Source organism: Erinaceus europaeus, chromosome 11, assembly GCF_950295315.1.
Source record: "Erinaceus europaeus chromosome 11, mEriEur2.1, whole genome shotgun sequence".
Taxonomy (NCBI): Eukaryota; Metazoa; Chordata; class Mammalia; order Eulipotyphla; family Erinaceidae; genus Erinaceus; species Erinaceus europaeus.
In genome coordinates this window covers 22,918,745-22,937,076 of record NC_080172.1, presented here as the reverse complement: position 1 = coordinate 22,937,076, position 18,332 = coordinate 22,918,745, and the positions used below count along the sequence as shown (strand labels likewise).

At 37.4% G+C, this 18,332-nt stretch overlaps 1 protein-coding gene across 4 annotated transcripts in view; it reads left to right on the top strand.

The window, feature by feature from the left end:
* The window catches only part of CHD1 (chromodomain helicase DNA binding protein 1), a 72,535-nt gene that overhangs the window by 22,279 nt on the left and 31,924 nt on the right, over positions 1–18,332 (top strand). For all 4 annotated transcript variants that reach the window (XM_007530480.3, XM_060201203.1, XM_060201205.1 and 1 more), the window contains exons 4-15: positions 706–819; positions 2,304–2,368; positions 5,265–5,414; positions 5,533–5,804; positions 10,559–10,784; positions 11,405–11,505; positions 11,838–12,016; positions 12,776–12,903; positions 13,702–13,918; positions 14,503–14,592; positions 15,280–15,470; positions 16,625–16,813. In XM_007530480.3, the coding sequence (XP_007530542.1) occupies positions 706–819; positions 2,304–2,368; positions 5,265–5,414; positions 5,533–5,804; positions 10,559–10,784; positions 11,405–11,505; positions 11,838–12,016; positions 12,776–12,903; positions 13,702–13,918; positions 14,503–14,592; positions 15,280–15,470; positions 16,625–16,813 (1,922 nt within the window). The remainder of the gene's footprint in view (positions 1–705; positions 820–2,303; positions 2,369–5,264; positions 5,415–5,532; positions 5,805–10,558; positions 10,785–11,404; positions 11,506–11,837; positions 12,017–12,775; positions 12,904–13,701; positions 13,919–14,502; positions 14,593–15,279; positions 15,471–16,624; positions 16,814–18,332) is intronic.

The window sequence follows — 18,332 nt, the reverse complement described above, 5'->3', positions numbered from 1 at the left end:
TTGATTTAAAATGGCTAATTGAGAAGATAAATTAACACACACAGCTTGTTTCACAAAGAAAATAATTAAGCTTCACCTCTGGCACTGTTGTGCTTCATGTTATCATGTAAAATGTTGTCATTGTTACTTTAATCTTTAGTAGGTACAGACAAATTGAGAGGGAGGAAGGGAGATGGAGAAGATGATCAGACAGAGATCCCTACAGCACAGCACTTCTTGTGAAGCCTTTCCCCCGCAGATGGAACTGGGGGGGGGGGTGTTTAAACCCAGGTCCTTACACACGGCAAGGTGTGTGCTCACCACCTGGCCTCTCATTTTGTTTTTGTTAAAGTAGTGTTCTTAACACTAAGAAGATACTGAAATCTGTGAAATTCAACATAAAAGGCATAATTTTTGAAATTATAATTAAAACTAGATTGCAATATATAGTGTGAATAATAAGGAAGGCAGTTATAATGGTACTACTTTGAAAATATTGGTACTAGTTTGCAGTATAAATTAGCCTCTTCTTTTTTTTTTTTTTCCCCCAGAGCACTGATCAGCTCTGGCTTTTTGGTGGTGCAGGGGATTGAACCTGGGACATCAGAGCCTCAGGCACGGGAGTCTTTTTGCATAACCATTATGCTATCTACCCCTGCCCTAATTAGCCTTTTTTTCAGTTTTATTATTACATCCTTAAAGTTTAAGTATCTATTTCTGTTATAGTTTTGGAAATCCAGTCCAAGTATTTTGGCTGTTCAGAGATCTGCAATGCTCAAGAAACAGCAACAGCAGCAGCAGCAACAACATCAAGCTTCATCTAATAGTGGATCAGAAGAGGCGAGTTAACTATTTTAATTTTATATTTGCTTATTTTGGATAGAGGCAGAAACTGAGATGGATGGGGGCATAGAGAGGGAAAGAGGAGAGACACCTGTAAAGGTGCTTCACCATTCATTAAGCTTCACCCTTACAGGTAGGAACCAGGGGCTTGAATAGGGGTTCTTACACATGGTAATTAATGAGTGCTCTCAAACAGGTATGCTACTCCCAGCCCCAGGTCATCCTTGTTTTAAAAGTAGATACCAAATCACTTAAGTAAATAGATACTGAAAGTTACTTGAGCAGGCAAATAGATTGCTGGACTTGAAGTCATGAGGTCCTGAGGTTGGTCTCCAGCATTGTGTCCCAGGGTTATGTTCTGATTCTTTTCATCTTTCTCATCAATAAGCAAATCTTTTTAAAAAAAATCTTACTAAAGGGGGTCAGGCGGTAGCACGGCGAGTAAGCACAGTTGGCACAAAGCGCAAGGACCAGAGTAAAGATCCCAGTTCAAGTCCCCGGCTCCCCACCTGTAGGGGGGTCATTTCACAAGCGGTGAAGCAGGTCTGCAGGTGTTTTATCTTTCTCTCCCCCTCTCGGCCTCCCCATTTCTGTCAGTTTCTCTTTGTCCTATCCAACAACATCAATGGAAACAATAATAATAATGACAACAACAGGGGCAACAAAACGGGAAAAAATGCCCTCCAGGAGCAGTGGATTCGTAGTGCAGGCACCAGTTCCCAGCAATAACCCTGGAAGCAAAAAAAAAAAATCTTACTAGAAACAAAGTGTTTCTGAAAGACTAGCTAGGAAATAACTAGATATGTATAGTAAGTCTTGTAGGCATGATATTTTCCCCTGTAATTCCACTTTCAGGAATCCAATATAAGCAATGAAAATTTGTGCATTTGTTCATCATAACAAAGGCAGAAGTGAATTATGTCACTACGAGAAACTATACACGCACAGACATGTATATGAAGTCATATTGTACCATTGAAACCTTACTTGTGCAAATTCTAAATGGGATTCTTGATGTCAATATGAAGGACATCATCCGTAGTTACACATACTGTAGCTCCATTGTGCACACTGTGCACGTGATCACACATGCACATGTGTTTGCACAAAACCATTTAAGAAGAATTGTCAAAAACTTGAGTGAGGAAGAAAGACATTAAGTTTTGATAGCCCAACAGTTAGGATTCCTTTATGATGCCATACCAGACCTTCCAGAGAAGGTAGGGTTTATTAAGGTTTTATACAAAATGTAGGCAACATGACATTTATTTAATGTCACTAATTTAATGCTATAGATTTGCAATTAAATTATAATCAGTATAACTTTGTATGTAATTATAATTTAAGTATAACAATATGGGGGGAAGGTTTTACAGTTACTATTAGCAAAGTGAATGTTAAATAGTACGACAAACTGAAAGTTGATGTTTAAATTTTAATGATAAATGCCATTCACTTTTAATATTAATATTTCTCTACAGGATTCTTCTAGCAGTGAAGATTCTGATGACTCATCAAGTGAGGTTAAAAGGAAAAAGCATAAAGAGTATGTCTTTTTAAAAATATATATATATATATTTTATTTATTTAAGAAAGGAGACATTAACAAAACCGTAGGATAGGAGGGGTACGACTCCACACAGTTCCTACCACCCAATCTCCATATCCCACCCCCTCCCGTGATAGCCTTCCCATTCTCTAACCCTCTGGGAGTATGGACCCAGGGTCGTTGTGGCTTCTGTAATTGTTTCCCTGCTGAACATGTGCATTGACTGGTTGGTCCATACTCCCAGGCTGCCTCTCTCTTTCCCTAGTAGGGTGGGTCTCTTGGGAAGCAAAGCTCCAGGACACGTTGGTGGGGTCGTGTCCTGGTCGGCATCATGCTGGCATCCGGAACCTGGTGGCTGAAAAGAGAGTTAACATACAAAGCCAAACAAATTGTTGAACAAGGAGTATGTCTTTTTGTGTAACCTATTTCACATCAGGAAAAATCCCAATTTTGTATTTCTTTTATGAATAATTGTTAAAAGATATAAATTTTTGGTCTCTGGCATTTTAATAGGTAAATTTAAATTATTAATATTTAGCATGCATTTTTCTGTGATGTCCTGAGATTTTTGTGCCACTTGTATATCTTCTGTATTCTCTCTTCCCTATATTTTTAAGTTTTTCCTATATTTTTTCAGTGACAAAAATCTTTGACTTTGGAAACAGGAGTGTACATATCAAAGAATGATTGATTTTGACTGCTCCTGTTAGCATATTCTAATAATTATTTTTAACTATTCATCTGTGTGTGAAATTACTATGTCCTCTGTAGAGTTCACGTAGGAACTCATAGCTTCCTGCTGTGTTGACTCAGGAGGTGTTAGAGTATATATAGAGAGGACTTTTTTTCTCTCAACAAGTACTACATTGTTTTTATCTTGATAATTTTCTTTGCCACTTTTAATTTCATTGGATAAGTTTAAATTTGTTTTATACATTTTTGCTGTGAAACTTCATATCTTAGTTTTGTGTCTTTTTTTCTTATTCTGCGATTCTGCTATACTACATTCTAATTTCTTTAGCACTCTTTTCTCACTTGCTAAGTGAATTTTCAACTACTATGTCTTATCAGCTTTTTTAACTCTTTATTAAATGATTTCTATGCATAAGTAAGCAAACTTTTGAAGAAACAAGTAATATGTGATTATGTGCAAGCTTTGTCAGCTCTAAAATTATTACAGTTTATATTAGGAAAAATTAAAAACCAAAACTTGTGAATCCTGTCTCTTGCGCCATCTAATTTGTATACTTTGAGATCTCAAGATAAAATATTTGCTTCTCTGTGGTTTTTTTCATAACTAGAACATCTTTTTTTAAAAAGAAATATTTAATTTATTTATTCCCTTGTGTTGCCCTTGTTGTTTTATTGTTGTAGTTGTTGTTGGATAGGACAGAGAGAAATGGAGGGGGGGGGAGACAAAGGGGGAGAGAGAAATAGACACCTGCAGACCTGCTTCACCGATTGTGAAGCGATTCCCCTGCAGGGGGCAGCCAGGGCTCCAACTGGGATCCTTATGCTGGTCCATACATTTTGCCCTGTGTGCGCTTAACCGGCTGTGCTACAGCCCGACTCCCTAGAACAACATCTTATATGTGATTGAGTATGCAACTCATAATATAGTTTAATGCAAAAAACAGCAATAAACTGATGCTATGAGACAGGATATTATGTATATGCTTAAAAACTTAAGATATGCCTTTCAGCAGAACTCTATATTAATTCTATATAATATATCAGTACATTACATCCAGTGTTCACACTGTCTGGAATTTTAAAAAGACTGTAAAAATAGTAACAGAGGTAAGGTAATCATTAAATGATGACAGAGATTACCTTAAAACATAAAATCTTTGGAAGTCGGGCGGTAGCACAGCAGGTTAAGCGCATGTGGCGTGTAGCACAAGGACTGGTGTAAGGATCCTGGTTCCAGCCCCTGGCTCCCCACCTGCAGGGGAGTCACTTCACAATCGGTGAAGCAGGTCTGCAGGTGTCTTATCTTTCTCTCCCCCTCTCTCCATTTCTCTCTGTCCTATCCAACAATGATGACAATAATAACTACAACAACAGTAATAAAAAAATAAGGGCAATAAAAGGGAAAATAAAACCCAGAATCTTTTAAAAAATAATTTTAACAAGTATTCACTTTTATAAATTTGAATTTAGTCTTGAAAAAACAGTCTCTAGAAAATTAAAACAAAAGGGACTAGAGTCTCGTGAGGATATTATAATTATATATGATTACCCTATTACTATAAATTAGTGTGCTAAGTGTTTAACCTGTATTAATAGTCAATTAACATTTGTTTCCCATTCATTGAATTAAAATTCATTAACAAAACAAGTTATAGAGGAAATTTATGAATATACTTTTTAGCATTTTTTTTATTCTATAGGTATTTTAAACTTTTTTTCTTCTTGCTGTTAGGCCTTCATTGGTCTTTGTATCTGCGTAATTGCTTGTTTTTAGATATGAACAAAAGGTGGGGGTGGAGGTGGGTGAGAGTGGCAGTAAAGACATCATAGCACAGCGTCATCACTTGTAAAGTCTCCCTTTTGTGTGGTGCTCCAGTGTTTTAATATTTCTTATTATGGGTAAAAGCTATATTTTTCTATTTATGTATTTTTTTCTAATACAAACTGTAATACTTTTATAGCAAAGTTTGTCCCTAATCACAAATTACTTGTTTTCTCAAAATATTTTGCTTACTTATGCTTAGAAACCACTCAATAAAGAGTTAAAGAGCTGATAAGACAATGTAGTTGAAAATTCACTTAGCAAGTGAGAAGACAGTGCTAAAGAATATTATATTTCATATAGGTCCGTCTATTTTATCAAAGGTAAAATGTGTGATACGATGTCAATGTAAAATTGCTTTATATTTTTTTTATACAGTGAAGACTGGCAGATGTCTGGGTCAGGATCTCCATCTCAATCTGGTACAGATTCAGAATCCGAAGAAGAAAGAGATAAAAGCAGTTGCGATGAAACAGAATCTGATTATGAGCCAAAAAACAAAGTTAAAAGCAGAAAACCTCAAAATAGGTACCTACAGTATGTTCTTTGATGCTGAAGAGGGTTGGCTAAAGATGGTGTTCTTATATATAGTTTCTCAGATCTTGTGCCATTATTTTCGTAAAAACCTTTCTCTGGCCTTCTCTAGATCGAAGTCAAAAAATGGAAAGAAGATTCTTGGACCAAAAAAGAGACAGGTTGATTCATCTGAGGATGAAGATGATGATGAAGACTATGACAATGATAAAAGAAGTTCTCGTCGTCAAGCAACTGTCAATGTTAGCTATAAGGAAGATGAGGAAATGAAAACCGATTCTGACGACCTGCTAGAAGTTTGTGGAGAGGATGTCCCTCAGCCCGAGGAAGAGGAATTTGAAACAATAGAAAGGTTTATGGATTGTCGAATTGGGAGAAAAGGAGGTAAAGTCCAGAAACCAGAGGATGGAGATATATTCGTTCTCGTCTTCTTTTAGTGTTTCATAGTCTCCATGTTACATGTATGATTTACTGCTTTGGCCTGTTACCTTTTCTTCCTCTTCTGTCCTCTCCTCCCTCTTCCTCTCCCCCATATTTTCAGACAGGGAGAAGGTTCAAAAGCACCTCCCATGTGCTGCTGGAGTTTGCACCTGAGCCACTTAAATGACCAGGCACATGCTCTAACCTATGAACTCTCTGGCTTTTTCTGGCTTTTTATTTTGTTTTGCATATTTTCTATAAAAGTATATTTTTGTTTAATCTGAGTACTTATTTCAAAGAGAATATCCACTTTGTGTTGTGTTGATAATTTTCTTTTTTTAATTTTAATTTTTTTATTTATTTTAATTATTGGATAGAGACAGCCAGAAATCGAGAAGGAAGGGGGTTATAGAGAGGAAGAGAGAGAGACACCTGTAGCCTTGCTTTACCACTTGCAAAGCTTTCCCCCTGTAGGTGGGAACTGGGAGCTCAAACCCGGGCCCTTGCATGCTGTAACGTGTGCTCAGCCAGTGTGCCACCACCCAGTCCCCAGTAATATTTTCTTTTTCTTTTTTATTTATACAAAGGAAACACTGACAAAACCATAGGATAATAGAGGTACAACTCTACACAATTTCCATCACCAGAACTCCGTATCCCATCCACTCCCTTGATAGTTTTCCTTTTCTTTAACCCTCTGGGAGTATGGACCCAAGGTCATTGTGGGTTGCAGAAGGTGGAAGGTCTAGCTTCTGTAATTACTTCCCCACTGAACATGGGCGTTGACAGGTCGATCCATACTCCCAGTCTGCCTCTCTCTTTCCCTAGTGGGCGGGGTTCTAGGAAATCAGAGCTCCAGGACACATTGGTGGGGTTGTCTGTCCAGGGAAGTCTGGTTGGCATCGTTTTAGCATCTGGAACCTGGTGGCTGAAAAGAGAGTTAACATATAAAGCCTCACAAATTGTTGATTAATCATGAACCTAAAGGCTGGAATAGTGCAGAGGAAGAGTTGGGGGGCCCTCCATTTTGTAGATAGCTAGTAGGCATATTTTAGTTATATTCTAAAGGGCCTGTGGCTATACTAGTGTTTTTTTTTTTTTTTCTCCTGAGCCTGAAATCTGATATGCAGGTGGATCCAAGTTATTGTCTGGGGAGATGATGTCATGGCTGGAAAAAGGACCAGAAAGCTGGATCAGGGAAGAAAGTAGCTCCCAAATATGGGAAAGGTGTATAATTATTGCTGACTGTAAACCCCATCGATTTGATGTGATCTGAGGCCCATATTCAGCTTAGGAGCCTATGTGACCTCTGCATCCCTGTAGATCTGAGCTCACATTCTGTGGTCATGAGTAGGAATGTTCCAAGCTGCCCCAATATCAGGATCCATCTTCTTCAGGTGGAAAATAGGTATATTGTCCATCCTCCCTTTGGAGGAAGGAACATTCTCTACTGTCGCTAATCCCCCCAGTACTTTTCTTTATTATTATTTTCTTATTTTGTGGAATCAGGACTTTATGTGTATGCACAATTGCACTGCTCTTAGGAGTCACTTTTTTAAAAATTCCATTTTGTTTTTGCCCTTGTTGTTTTATAGTTGTAGTTATTATTCTTGTTATTGATGCTATTGTTGTTGGATAGGACAGAGAGAAATGGAGAGAGGGGAAGAGAAAGATAGACACGTGCAGACCTGCTTCACTGCTTGTGAAGCAACTCCCCTGCAGCTGGGGAGCCGGGGGCTCGAACCGGGGTCCTTGAGCTTTGCATTACCTGCGCTTCACCCACTGCGCTACCACCCAACTCCCGGGAGTTACTTTTTTACTCAGAGAAAAACGAACACCACATCATGGGAGTTCCCCCTGTGGCATTATGGCACTACTGTGTGGAGCTGGGGCTTAAACCTGGTCTGAGGGGGCAGGTGTCTTGCTGTCTGTCTGGTCCTTAGACATTTATTGATCTGTGTTTTTGAATTTTTCTGTTGTTTTGCTTAAATAGTTGTTTAGGTACTTTGATGTCACAAGTGGTTTAATTGCTTTTAATTTTTTCCTTAATGCATTACAATTTTATTATAAACATCTTCCACTTTAAAATTTTTTATTAGTGATTTAGATTGATTTACAAAATTATAAGATAACCAGGATATATTTCCATACCATTCCCAGCACCAGGGTTTTGTGTGTCTATTCTCTTCATTGGCAACTGTGTTAGTTCTCCCAAGATATCTATCTACTGATATATAGTTGGCCATTGCACACTGTAACATAACTATGGCAGTGTAACTATGGCCGTATTCTCTTCCCAAGTCACATCATACCCCCCCCCCCCATCTCTGGGTCCTGATGGAATTGGAGTTCAGAGCCCTTTGGTCATCTCTTAACTTTACCCCTCTGGGAATATGGATCAAAATTCTGTATGGGGTGCAGAAGGTGAAAGGTCTCTTCTATAATTGCTTCTCTGCTGGAAATAGGTGTTCACGGCAGATTGATCTGTACCCGTAGCCTCCTTCTATCTTAGTCAGGTAGGGCTCTGGAGAGGAGAGGTGAGGTTCCAGGACACATTGGTGAGGTCATCTGCCCAGGGAGGTCAGGATGAAATTGTAGTAGCATTTGCAACTTGGTGGCTGAAATGCAGTAAGATGTAAAACAGGACAAAATGTTTAATATAAATGGACCATAAAGTAGGAATAGAGCAGATAAGAATAGGAAGTTTATTTTAGGTATATTCTGATGGGCCAATGACTAATGTAATTTTTGCTGTAGCTTTATAGGTAACATGGAGGTGAACTAAAAATATTGTCTGGGAGGATGGTGTCAGAATTGAGAATAGGACTAGAAAGCTGGGTTAGAGCAGAGAGTAGCTCCCAAATTTGAAGAAAATACGTAGATTAACTATTTATCATGTGGGTCTGACCTGGGGCCCATATTTATTCATATTTAGCACAGGTGCCTGTAAAACTTCTGAGTCCCTGTCAGTCTGTGTTCTCAGTCTTGGGTCGTAACTGGGAACATTCTAGGCTGCACTCATTTCAGGACCAGTTTTCCCCAAGTAGCAGAATAGGGCGACCCAGTCATCCTTGGGAGAGTAAGTAGGGCAGTCGTTTCCATTGTTAGTTCATAGTGAACAATCACAGAGGACTATTAAGCACTTCTATTTTGAGGTATATAGTTCCCCCAACTTATGCATGCCTGTATACTTGTACACACCTCTCTAGTGAGAGTATGGTCCTGAAGAAGCTCACAAAAGGCTTTATGATGAAGTTTCTGATGGAAGTGACCGGTCGGTGATGGTGGAGAGAGACCTATGAGAGGTGTAGGCCCATTGAATCTGTGGGGTTACCCAAAGATTCCCTGACTGGGCCCCCAGGTAATGGGGTGGCTTGGTATTGTACAAAAAGGCCATTGTTAATAAGTTAGTCTGCTACTATTTTCTAGTTTTTGTGCTCCTTTATCTGACAAGCTTAGACTTTCTTCCAGTTATTAAAGCATTGAGTGTCATCGGTTGTATCCAAACTGATACTAGGTTTATGGGGTCTTACATCAAGTTAGGAAATACACCTAGGATTTTGGTTGGGGTCAAAGCTAACCTTGAGTTTTACTGCATTTACTTGTTTGGTGATCGCAATAAAGATTGTCATAGAAATAATAATTGCCCTTTAATCGATAAGTACTTCTTTGCCAGTATATCTCTTGGCTAGTTGTATACGGTGTTTCCTCTAAAGATCATTGGGAGTGATAATAATGCTGATGCTATCAGAAGAGATTAAGAGATGTATCTTACTTTTGTGGGATTATTTGAGTAGATAAAGTGATTGAGGCATGTGAAGTAGGGGATAGGACAGGAGGATGACTAAGCCTAAGCAATAAATTGGAAGATGGACAGTGCCTTCTGTAGGCCTTTCTACTAGATTGCTGAGCTAAATATTAGTTCTAAGTCTAATCACAGAGGACTGTTAAGCACTTTAATTTTGAGGTTCCTCCAATTTATGGATACCTGTATACTTGTTTGTACCCACCTCTCTAGGCCCTAGCCTCTATCTAGAATCTGTAACTTTGTTAGAGAAATCACTACCTGAAGTGGAACTAGGTAGTCCCATGTGTTAGGAAAGGTTTCACCAGATTATTGGGGGTTACAAGGTTGATATCTCCGGCTTGAAATCTCCAGCGGCACTGGCTGCACTGAATTAGTTGAGGACAGCAGAGGCATTATAGCAGGTCCCAGAGGTTCCAGGACTGGGAGAAATACAGATTTTTAACTGAATGGGGAAGGCTTCTTGTAGTCTTGATATTAAAAAAAAAAAAAAAGGCAGTGGGTAATTATTATGACCAAATTAGTTGGAGGCTTGTTTTTCTGTGAAAATCCCATAGTTGGGATTTGCCTTACTATGTTTGACTTCACCGTGTAAATGCAAATAGAACTACATTCATATTTTCCTTCTCCTTCAATTTACTGAGGGAAGAAATGATGAGCGTTTTTTAGATATGATTTTTATTTAATTTCCAGCTACCTGTTTCCTTATTATTAGTATGCTGTGCTACATATTGTGTTTTGAGGGACTTTTTTTTTTTGTATAAGTATAGTATAACTTCCTACTAATTTCTGTACCCTGATGCTTATTTTTAAGATCATGTATTTTTCTGCTTATATCCTTGTTTTTCTTTAATAGCTGAAAGTAATAGTCCTGTGGCAAAATTAAATGGAATTTTTTTTTATATACTTTCAGCTACTGGTGCTACTACAACCATCTATGCAGTTGAAGCAGATGGTGACCCAAATGCAGGATTCGAAAAAAACAAAGAACCAGGAGATGTCCAGTATTTAATAAAATGGAAAGGATGGTCCCATATTCATAATACTTGGGAGACAGAAGAAACCCTTAAGCAACAGAATGTTAGAGGAATGAAAAAATTAGATAATTATAAGAAGAAAGACCAGGAAACAAAGAGATGGTAACTATACTGTCCATCACACTTTAAAAAATATAATTTAAAGATTATCACGGTTTTTGTTGATACACAACCTATAATCAAGAACCAATGATAATGTAAAATTATGTTTATAAGCATTTGCATAAATTCAAAATTTCCTAGTAGTAGCCATTTATAAGGTCTTCTTTAATAATAATTGCATAGAATTTGTTCTATAAATTACAAATTTTCAAAGTTAAAAATCATTTCTGAGGCAGTCGGGCAGTGGCGCAGCGGGTTAAGTGCATGTGGTACAAAGCCACGGTTCGAGCCCCCGGCTCCCCACCTGCAGGGGGGAGTCGCTTCACAAGCAGTGAAGCAGGTCTGCAGGTGTCTGTCTTTCCCTCCCCCGTCTTCCTCTCCTCTCTCCATTTCTCTCTGTCCTATCCAACAACAGCAACGTTAGTAACCACAGCAATGTTAAACAACAAGGGCAACAAAAAGGAAAATAAATATTAAAAAATCATTTCTGTTTTAATGTCTTCATTCTCCATACAATAAGTTAAAATTCAATATTTTTTTTTGCCACAGATAATATCTGGGAGGCTTGGGGTATTTACTGAAGATTTTAAAGTCTGTCTCTGGATTACTAATCTTTTCAGGTTGAAAAATGCTTCCCCCGAAGATGTAGAATATTACAATTGCCAGCAGGAACTTACTGATGATCTACATAAGCAGTATCAAATAGTGGAGCGAATAATTGGTTAGTAAAAAATGTTTCTTTTTTCACATGGTAATGATCTGACAAAAATCTTAAATTTATTGCTTATATATCAGACACAAATGCTTACTGTTTCATAATAGATTATTATTATTATTTTTAAAGAGTTTATTCATGAACAATCAGAAATCACTCTGGTATGTGTGCTGTAGGGACCTCATGCTTTAGAGTCCAAAGCCTTATCCATTACGCCACCTCCCAGACCACCATAACAGATTACTGTAACATGATTAATTTCTATTTGTGTAACTTTTACTATGAGTTATGTCTTAGCCAAGATTAAATGCAATATAAAATACTGGTTTATCTCACAGCTCATTCCAACCAAAAGTCAGCAGCTGGTTATCCTGATTATTACTGCAAATGGCAGGGCCTTCCGTACTCAGAGTGCAGCTGGGAAGATGGAGCTCTCATTTCCAAAAAGTTTCAAGCTTGCATAGATGAGTATTTTAGCAGGAATCAGTCTAAAACTACTCCTTTTAAAGATTGCAAAGTGAGTATTGTCTGACATTGTTAATTAGAAAATGTGTACGCATTATAAATAGAAAGTTGTATACTGATCTCAGGCAATTATGGGATAGAACTGCTTGGCTGATAGGACTTAAAAGGAAATTTTATTCTTTTAATTGCCCTGTATACTTAGATATGCACCTACCTTCTAGCTTAGATAAGCAAAGCTGTGTAAAACTGCCGAACAGTTTGATGGTGGTGGTTGTGGGGAATCTGTAGGTGAGACCACCTAACGAACATTCCTTGGGCATCTAGAATTAAGAGTTTTGTTTTAAATGAAAAGAGAAGTCTGTATCAAAAAGTGTTTCCAGGACTACCTGTCTTAATTATAAGAACTTTTTTGCTTAAAAGTGTTTAATTGTACTTTTGAGATCTGTATACTGCTATGTCTTCTGTTTTCAAAGATTTGAGTTGAATTCATAGAAATCAGGTGTAAACTTAAGCTAGTTTTTTTGGTTTATTTCTAGTCAAGGATGAGCAAGGATTAAATGAATGAATTTGACATAACTCTTAGCTGTGGGCTCACATGGCGCCCCTGTGCTTGCATTTTAGCAGGAGCTTGCTTGTCTTCTGCTCAGAAATGAGGGCTAAGTATTTTGCCATATATTCATATTGCAGTAATAGAAAACAGTCTTCTGAGTTTTCAAATATATTTTAGTCATGGAACTTCTGAAGACCACTTGAAGTAAAAAATTTAAAAATCAGTGTGATTTCTACATACTAATACTGATTTTAATTAAAGGTACTAAAACAAAGACCAAGATTTGTCGCCCTGAAGAAGCAACCATCTTATATTGGTGGACACGAGGGTTTAGAGTTAAGAGACTATCAGCTTAATGGCTTGAATTGGCTTGCACACTCCTGGTGCAAGTAAGTATATTTTGAAATAAGGTTTTAGTTTGAAAGGGTGAGAAGTTTATAAATAAAAGATTGGAAATTCCACCAAAGTAGATGGTAATGTTCGGTGTTGATGTCTAAGCTTCCTTATATATAAACAATCCTTACTAAATATTTTTTTAAAAAATCCAGTGACATTTGAATTCAATGCGTTTTTAGTATAAGATCTTACTGTACTTACAGATTGTATATATCCTTCTATGTCAATCCTGGACCATTTTTTTCTTGTTATTTTGAATAGCCGTTTAGGCCTCTACCTTCTTCCCCTCAACTATGTCTTGCACAGTATTCTTGGCAATGTAGATGACTCTTAAGTTTGTTTGTTCATTTAATTTATTTACTGTAGCTATAGATTTACCTGCTGAATTCCTTACAGTCCCCCCCCATTTTCCCACCTGAACATTCAAAATTTGGTCAGGTAGTGTTGCACCTAGTGGAGCCTATATTATGTGAAAGAACTCAAGCAGTGCTGCAGGTGTCTTTCTCCCTCCATTTACACTTTTTAATCATTTTCCTTCATCTACCCAATCTGTCTGATAACCACCAATATGCGTGTATTCTATGAAATTTTGGGACTTTTGTTTTAGACTATATATTAGATCTTTTGGTAGTATTTTTTTTAAATCAGAACTATTTCAGTTAGCATGTATTCTCATGAATATCTGTTTTTATTATCAATGATAAGAGTTCTTTTGATGACTGATAGCATTCACCACATCTTTATCCATTTTTGAAGTGTTTTTCCTCCTGATTTTTATTTTATTGTTGTAGAGGAAACAGCTGCATACTTGCTGATGAAATGGGTCTTGGAAAAACTATACAGACGATCTCATTTCTGAACTACTTGTTTCATGAACATCAATTATATGGACCATTTCTGTTAGTAGTACCACTGTCGACACTCACATCATGGCAAAGAGAAATTCAGACCTGGGCTTCTCAAATGAATGCTGTGGTTTACTTAGGTGACATTAACAGTAGAAACATGGTAAGTTATTTCTCCACAAATAAAAAGGTTGAACATCCTTATCTTTAAGGATAAGGATCTTATGTTACTTCCTTTTTTTTTTTTTTTTCTTAGACATTTAGAGTTTGTTTCTCACATAGAAATTGCCATAGATAAGTGCTGATGCATACTTAGTGTTAAGAATAAAAATTGATGTGTTACATGATTTATTAAATTGTATTAAAATATTAAAAATCATGAGTTAAAATTAACAGGAAAGTGTTGTAAGCCTTCATGTGCTCATCACAATTTTAAAGCATTGCCAGTTTTGTTTAATCTATGCCTTTGCTGCCCTTCTCACAGTTTTTAAGAAGGAAACCCTGAATGTCATTTGATCCTCAGATAGTTACTAAAAGAATATGTTACTGTACTTTGTTGTAGTCCCTTCAGTGAAAGATTAATTTATAGGATCAGAGTAGATTCTTGGATTATGTAAAGATTACTCAAAACATTTCTCATATAAACACGTACATAGTTATTTGTGTGCTTTTAATTGATTTCATTTTATATACTCAGGTAAACATGTTCTTAATGTCTGTTTAAATTTTTTTTAAATTTGTTTATAGATAAGAACTCATGAATGGATGCATCCCCAAACCAAACGGTTAAAATTTAATATATTGCTAACAACTTATGAAATTTTATTGAAGGACAAGGTATGTTCTACTTAGTGCATTGTTTTTTAACCATATTTTGTGGATAGGATGAGTAAATGACTCAATCAAGGCTCAACAATCTACAAACTAGGTCAAACCCAGCTTATCTTTGTAATGACCCTTGAACTAAGAGCCATTTGTATATTTCTAAAGGGTTATAAAGCAGGCCAAAGGTTATGTGAAAGACCACCACACATTTGTCTGCTGACATCTAAAAGATGTTCTGTTAATTGGCTTAGTCATAAACTTTTATTTTTCTTGAGCTAAATGATTGAGGATTCAGAAAAGTTTTGGAATAAGTTTTTTTTTTTTTTTTAATATGTATTCTCTTTTGTTGCCCTTACTACTTTATTGTTGTTGTTATTGATGTCGTTGTTGGATAGGACAAAGAGAAATGGAGAGAGGAAGGGAAGACAGAGAGGGGGAGAGAACGTGAGACACCTGCAGACCTGCTTCACCGCTTGTGAAGTGACTCCCCTGCAGGTGATAAGTCAGGGCCTAGAACTGGGATCCTTAAGCCCATCCTTCGCTTTGCACCACGTGCACTTAACCCATTGTGCTACTGCCCGGCTCCCTGGAATAAGTATTTGAAAAGTAGATAATTTTCTTTTCTGATTTTTGATCTGATTCACTAATTTGTATTCAGTTTTTCTCTGAAAATGCTAACTGATTTTTGTTCTTTTAAAGGCATTCCTTGGAGGTCTGAATTGGGCATTTATAGGCGTTGATGAAGCACATCGGTTAAAGAATGATGACTCTCTTCTGTATAAAACTTTAATAGATTTTAAGTCTAATCACCGTCTCCTTATCACTGGAACTCCTCTACAAAACTCCCTAAAAGAGCTCTGGTCTTTGCTACATTTCATTATGCCAGAAAAGTAAGATGAATTTGGAATATAAAATTAAAATTCTAGTTTTGTATGCTAAGCTTAACAGAAAAATAATTAATGTGGGCAATAAGGTCAGTTAAAAGACTTTAATTGCCTTAACACACTGGACCACAGACTATTAAGAGAGATAGAGATAATGGAACATGGTATTTCAGTTTGTAATATTTTTGCTATTTCGTGAATGTTAAATTACAGGAGCCTATGTTGAAAATACACTTTAATTGGCAAGGTGAAACACTATCATTGTTAGTTTATATATATATATATATATATATATATTTTTTTTATATTTATCTATTTATTCCCTTTTGTTGCCCTTGTTGTTTTATTGTTGTAGTTATTATTGTTGTCATTGTTGTTGGGTAGGACAGAGAGAAATGGAGAGGGGAGGGGGAAGACAGAGAGAGGGAGAGAAAGATAGACACCTGCAGACCTGCTTCACCGCTTGTGAAGCGACACCCCTGCAGGTGGGGAGCCAGGGCTTGAACCAGGATCCTTATGCGGGTCCTTGTGCTTAGCGCCATCTGTGCTTAACCTTGCGCTACAGCCCGACTCCCTCATTGTTAGTTTTTAACAGTAATAGTAGAAACAACTTATACTATTAATTCCTTTTTTTTTTTAAATTTCTTTATTGGGTGATTAATGGTTTACAGTCAACAGTGAAATACAATAGTCTGTACATACGTAATAGTCTGTACATACATAACATTTCCACATAACAATACAACCCCCCACTAGGTCCTCCTCTGCCATCACGTTCCAGGGCCTGAACCCTCCCCCCGCCCCAGAGTTTTTTTTACTTTGGTGTAGTACACCCATCCCCCCCCCCCCCCCGTATGAGGAAAGCTAGACTACACAAGGATAAAAAACTTCTTCAAGATGACATACTCTCTTTTCAGTAGATTGAGAAATATTTCAGTGATAGTCATACTTAAAAGTAACTATCTTGAATACAGAGTGCTATCATTTTCTTTTACTACTGTATAGTATAGATTTACAGTGGGCTTCTTGGGAGGAATGTATTTCAGAAGTGACTGGTTTCAGCAATTTTTTTAAAAAATTATTTGTTTACATCAACATCTTGGAAAAAAAAACATAGAATTTGACTTTTCCAGTGACTTCCATTTTCTTAAAATTTTAAGGTTTTCTTCTTGGGAAGATTTTGAAGAAGAACATGGCAAAGGTAGAGAATATGGTTATGCAAGTCTCCACAAGGAACTTGAGCCATTTCTCTTACGCAGAGTTAAGAAGGATGTGGAAAAATCCCTCCCTGCCAAGGTTGAGCAGATTTTAAGAATGGAAATGAGTGCTTTACAGAAGCAATATTACAAGTAAGTGGTGTACTGGGCACATGTTCTTAAGTTTAGTTTTAATATCTCTTGATCACAGTATGAGGAGATGTGTATATAGTTCTGAGTAATGAATGACCACCAGCTGCTTATGTATTGTGCTGCTGTAATTTAGAGAAAGCAGTGCTACTAAACTAGATGTTCTCATGTGGTTTCTTTTAAGCATGAATATTTGCTGTCTTACATGGTCACATTTGTAGGAGAACTAAAATATATGACAGTTGACTATTTTTGTTTATTTATTTTTGTTGATTTAACATTGTTTTACAACACTAAAATTTTAGGAGTGGGTCCTGGGACTGGCGCCCAGAGTAGAGTACACATATTACTATGTGCAAGAATCCAAGTTCAAGATCCTGACCCCCACTTATAGGGAGGAAGTAGTTTTGTATTTATTTATTTAATTACTTACTTATTTTTATTTTGCACTTTTTACCAGAGCACTGTTCAACTCTGGTTTATGGTGGTACAGGGGATTGAAGCTGGGACTATGGAGTCCCATGCATAAGAGTCTCTCTGCATAATCATTGTGCTATCTACCCCCATCCGAGAGGAAGCAGTTTTGTGGTTGTCTCTGGAATCTTCTGTCTTTTTTGTTTCTGTCTCTATCAGGAGAAAAAAAAAAGAAAGAAAAGGAAAAGAAATGAAAACCCTTGGTCATCAGAAATGATGGGAGTTGTGGTGTAGGCACTAAGCTCTACTTATAACCCTGGTGGGGGCAAAAATTTCTGGAGTGTGTGCTCATAACTGTATATATGTGTGGATAATACTCCGTACCCAGAACCAAAGTCCCAGTACCATTTCACCAGGTGGCCCCCCACACTTTATTACCACTTACTTACCTTTCCTTTTTTTTTTTTTTTAAAAAAAAATTATTTATTATTGGATAGAGACAGAAATTGAGAGGGGAGAGGGAGATAGAGGGAAAGAGACAGACACCTGCAGCCTTGCTTCATCACTTGTGAAGCTTTCCCTCTACAGGTGGGGATCAGGGGCTTGAACCTGGGTCCTTGCACACTGTAATATGAGCGTTTAACCAGATGTGCCACCACTTGGCCCCCATTTCCTTCTTTATACCCTTCAGTAACTATCATAGTTATCAGAGATTGAATCAATTTAATATTTTTATAAGTTTAAAGTTATTTTAATTATTAAAATAATCTCCATGATTATTGCTGGGCATTTTTCTTTTTTTTTCTTTTAATAGAGGGTAAGACACAAAGAAGAGACACTATAGCTATTAAATATACCAAGTTTGCCCCACTACAAATGCTCCCATGTGATGGCCTGGGGTTTGAACCCAGGTCCTTGTGCATAGTAACGTGCACATTCTACTGAGTGAGCCACCTACTAGTCCCACTTTTTGTAATATCTAATTATATGTGCGGGCTTGCTCCGGGTGTCCCCCCCACCCCCCCCACCCCCGCCAGCGGCTGTGAATGGTCAGAGCAGCGCGCCCCCCCCTCCCCCCCCCCCCCCCCCGAGTCCTGGGGTAGCTCCC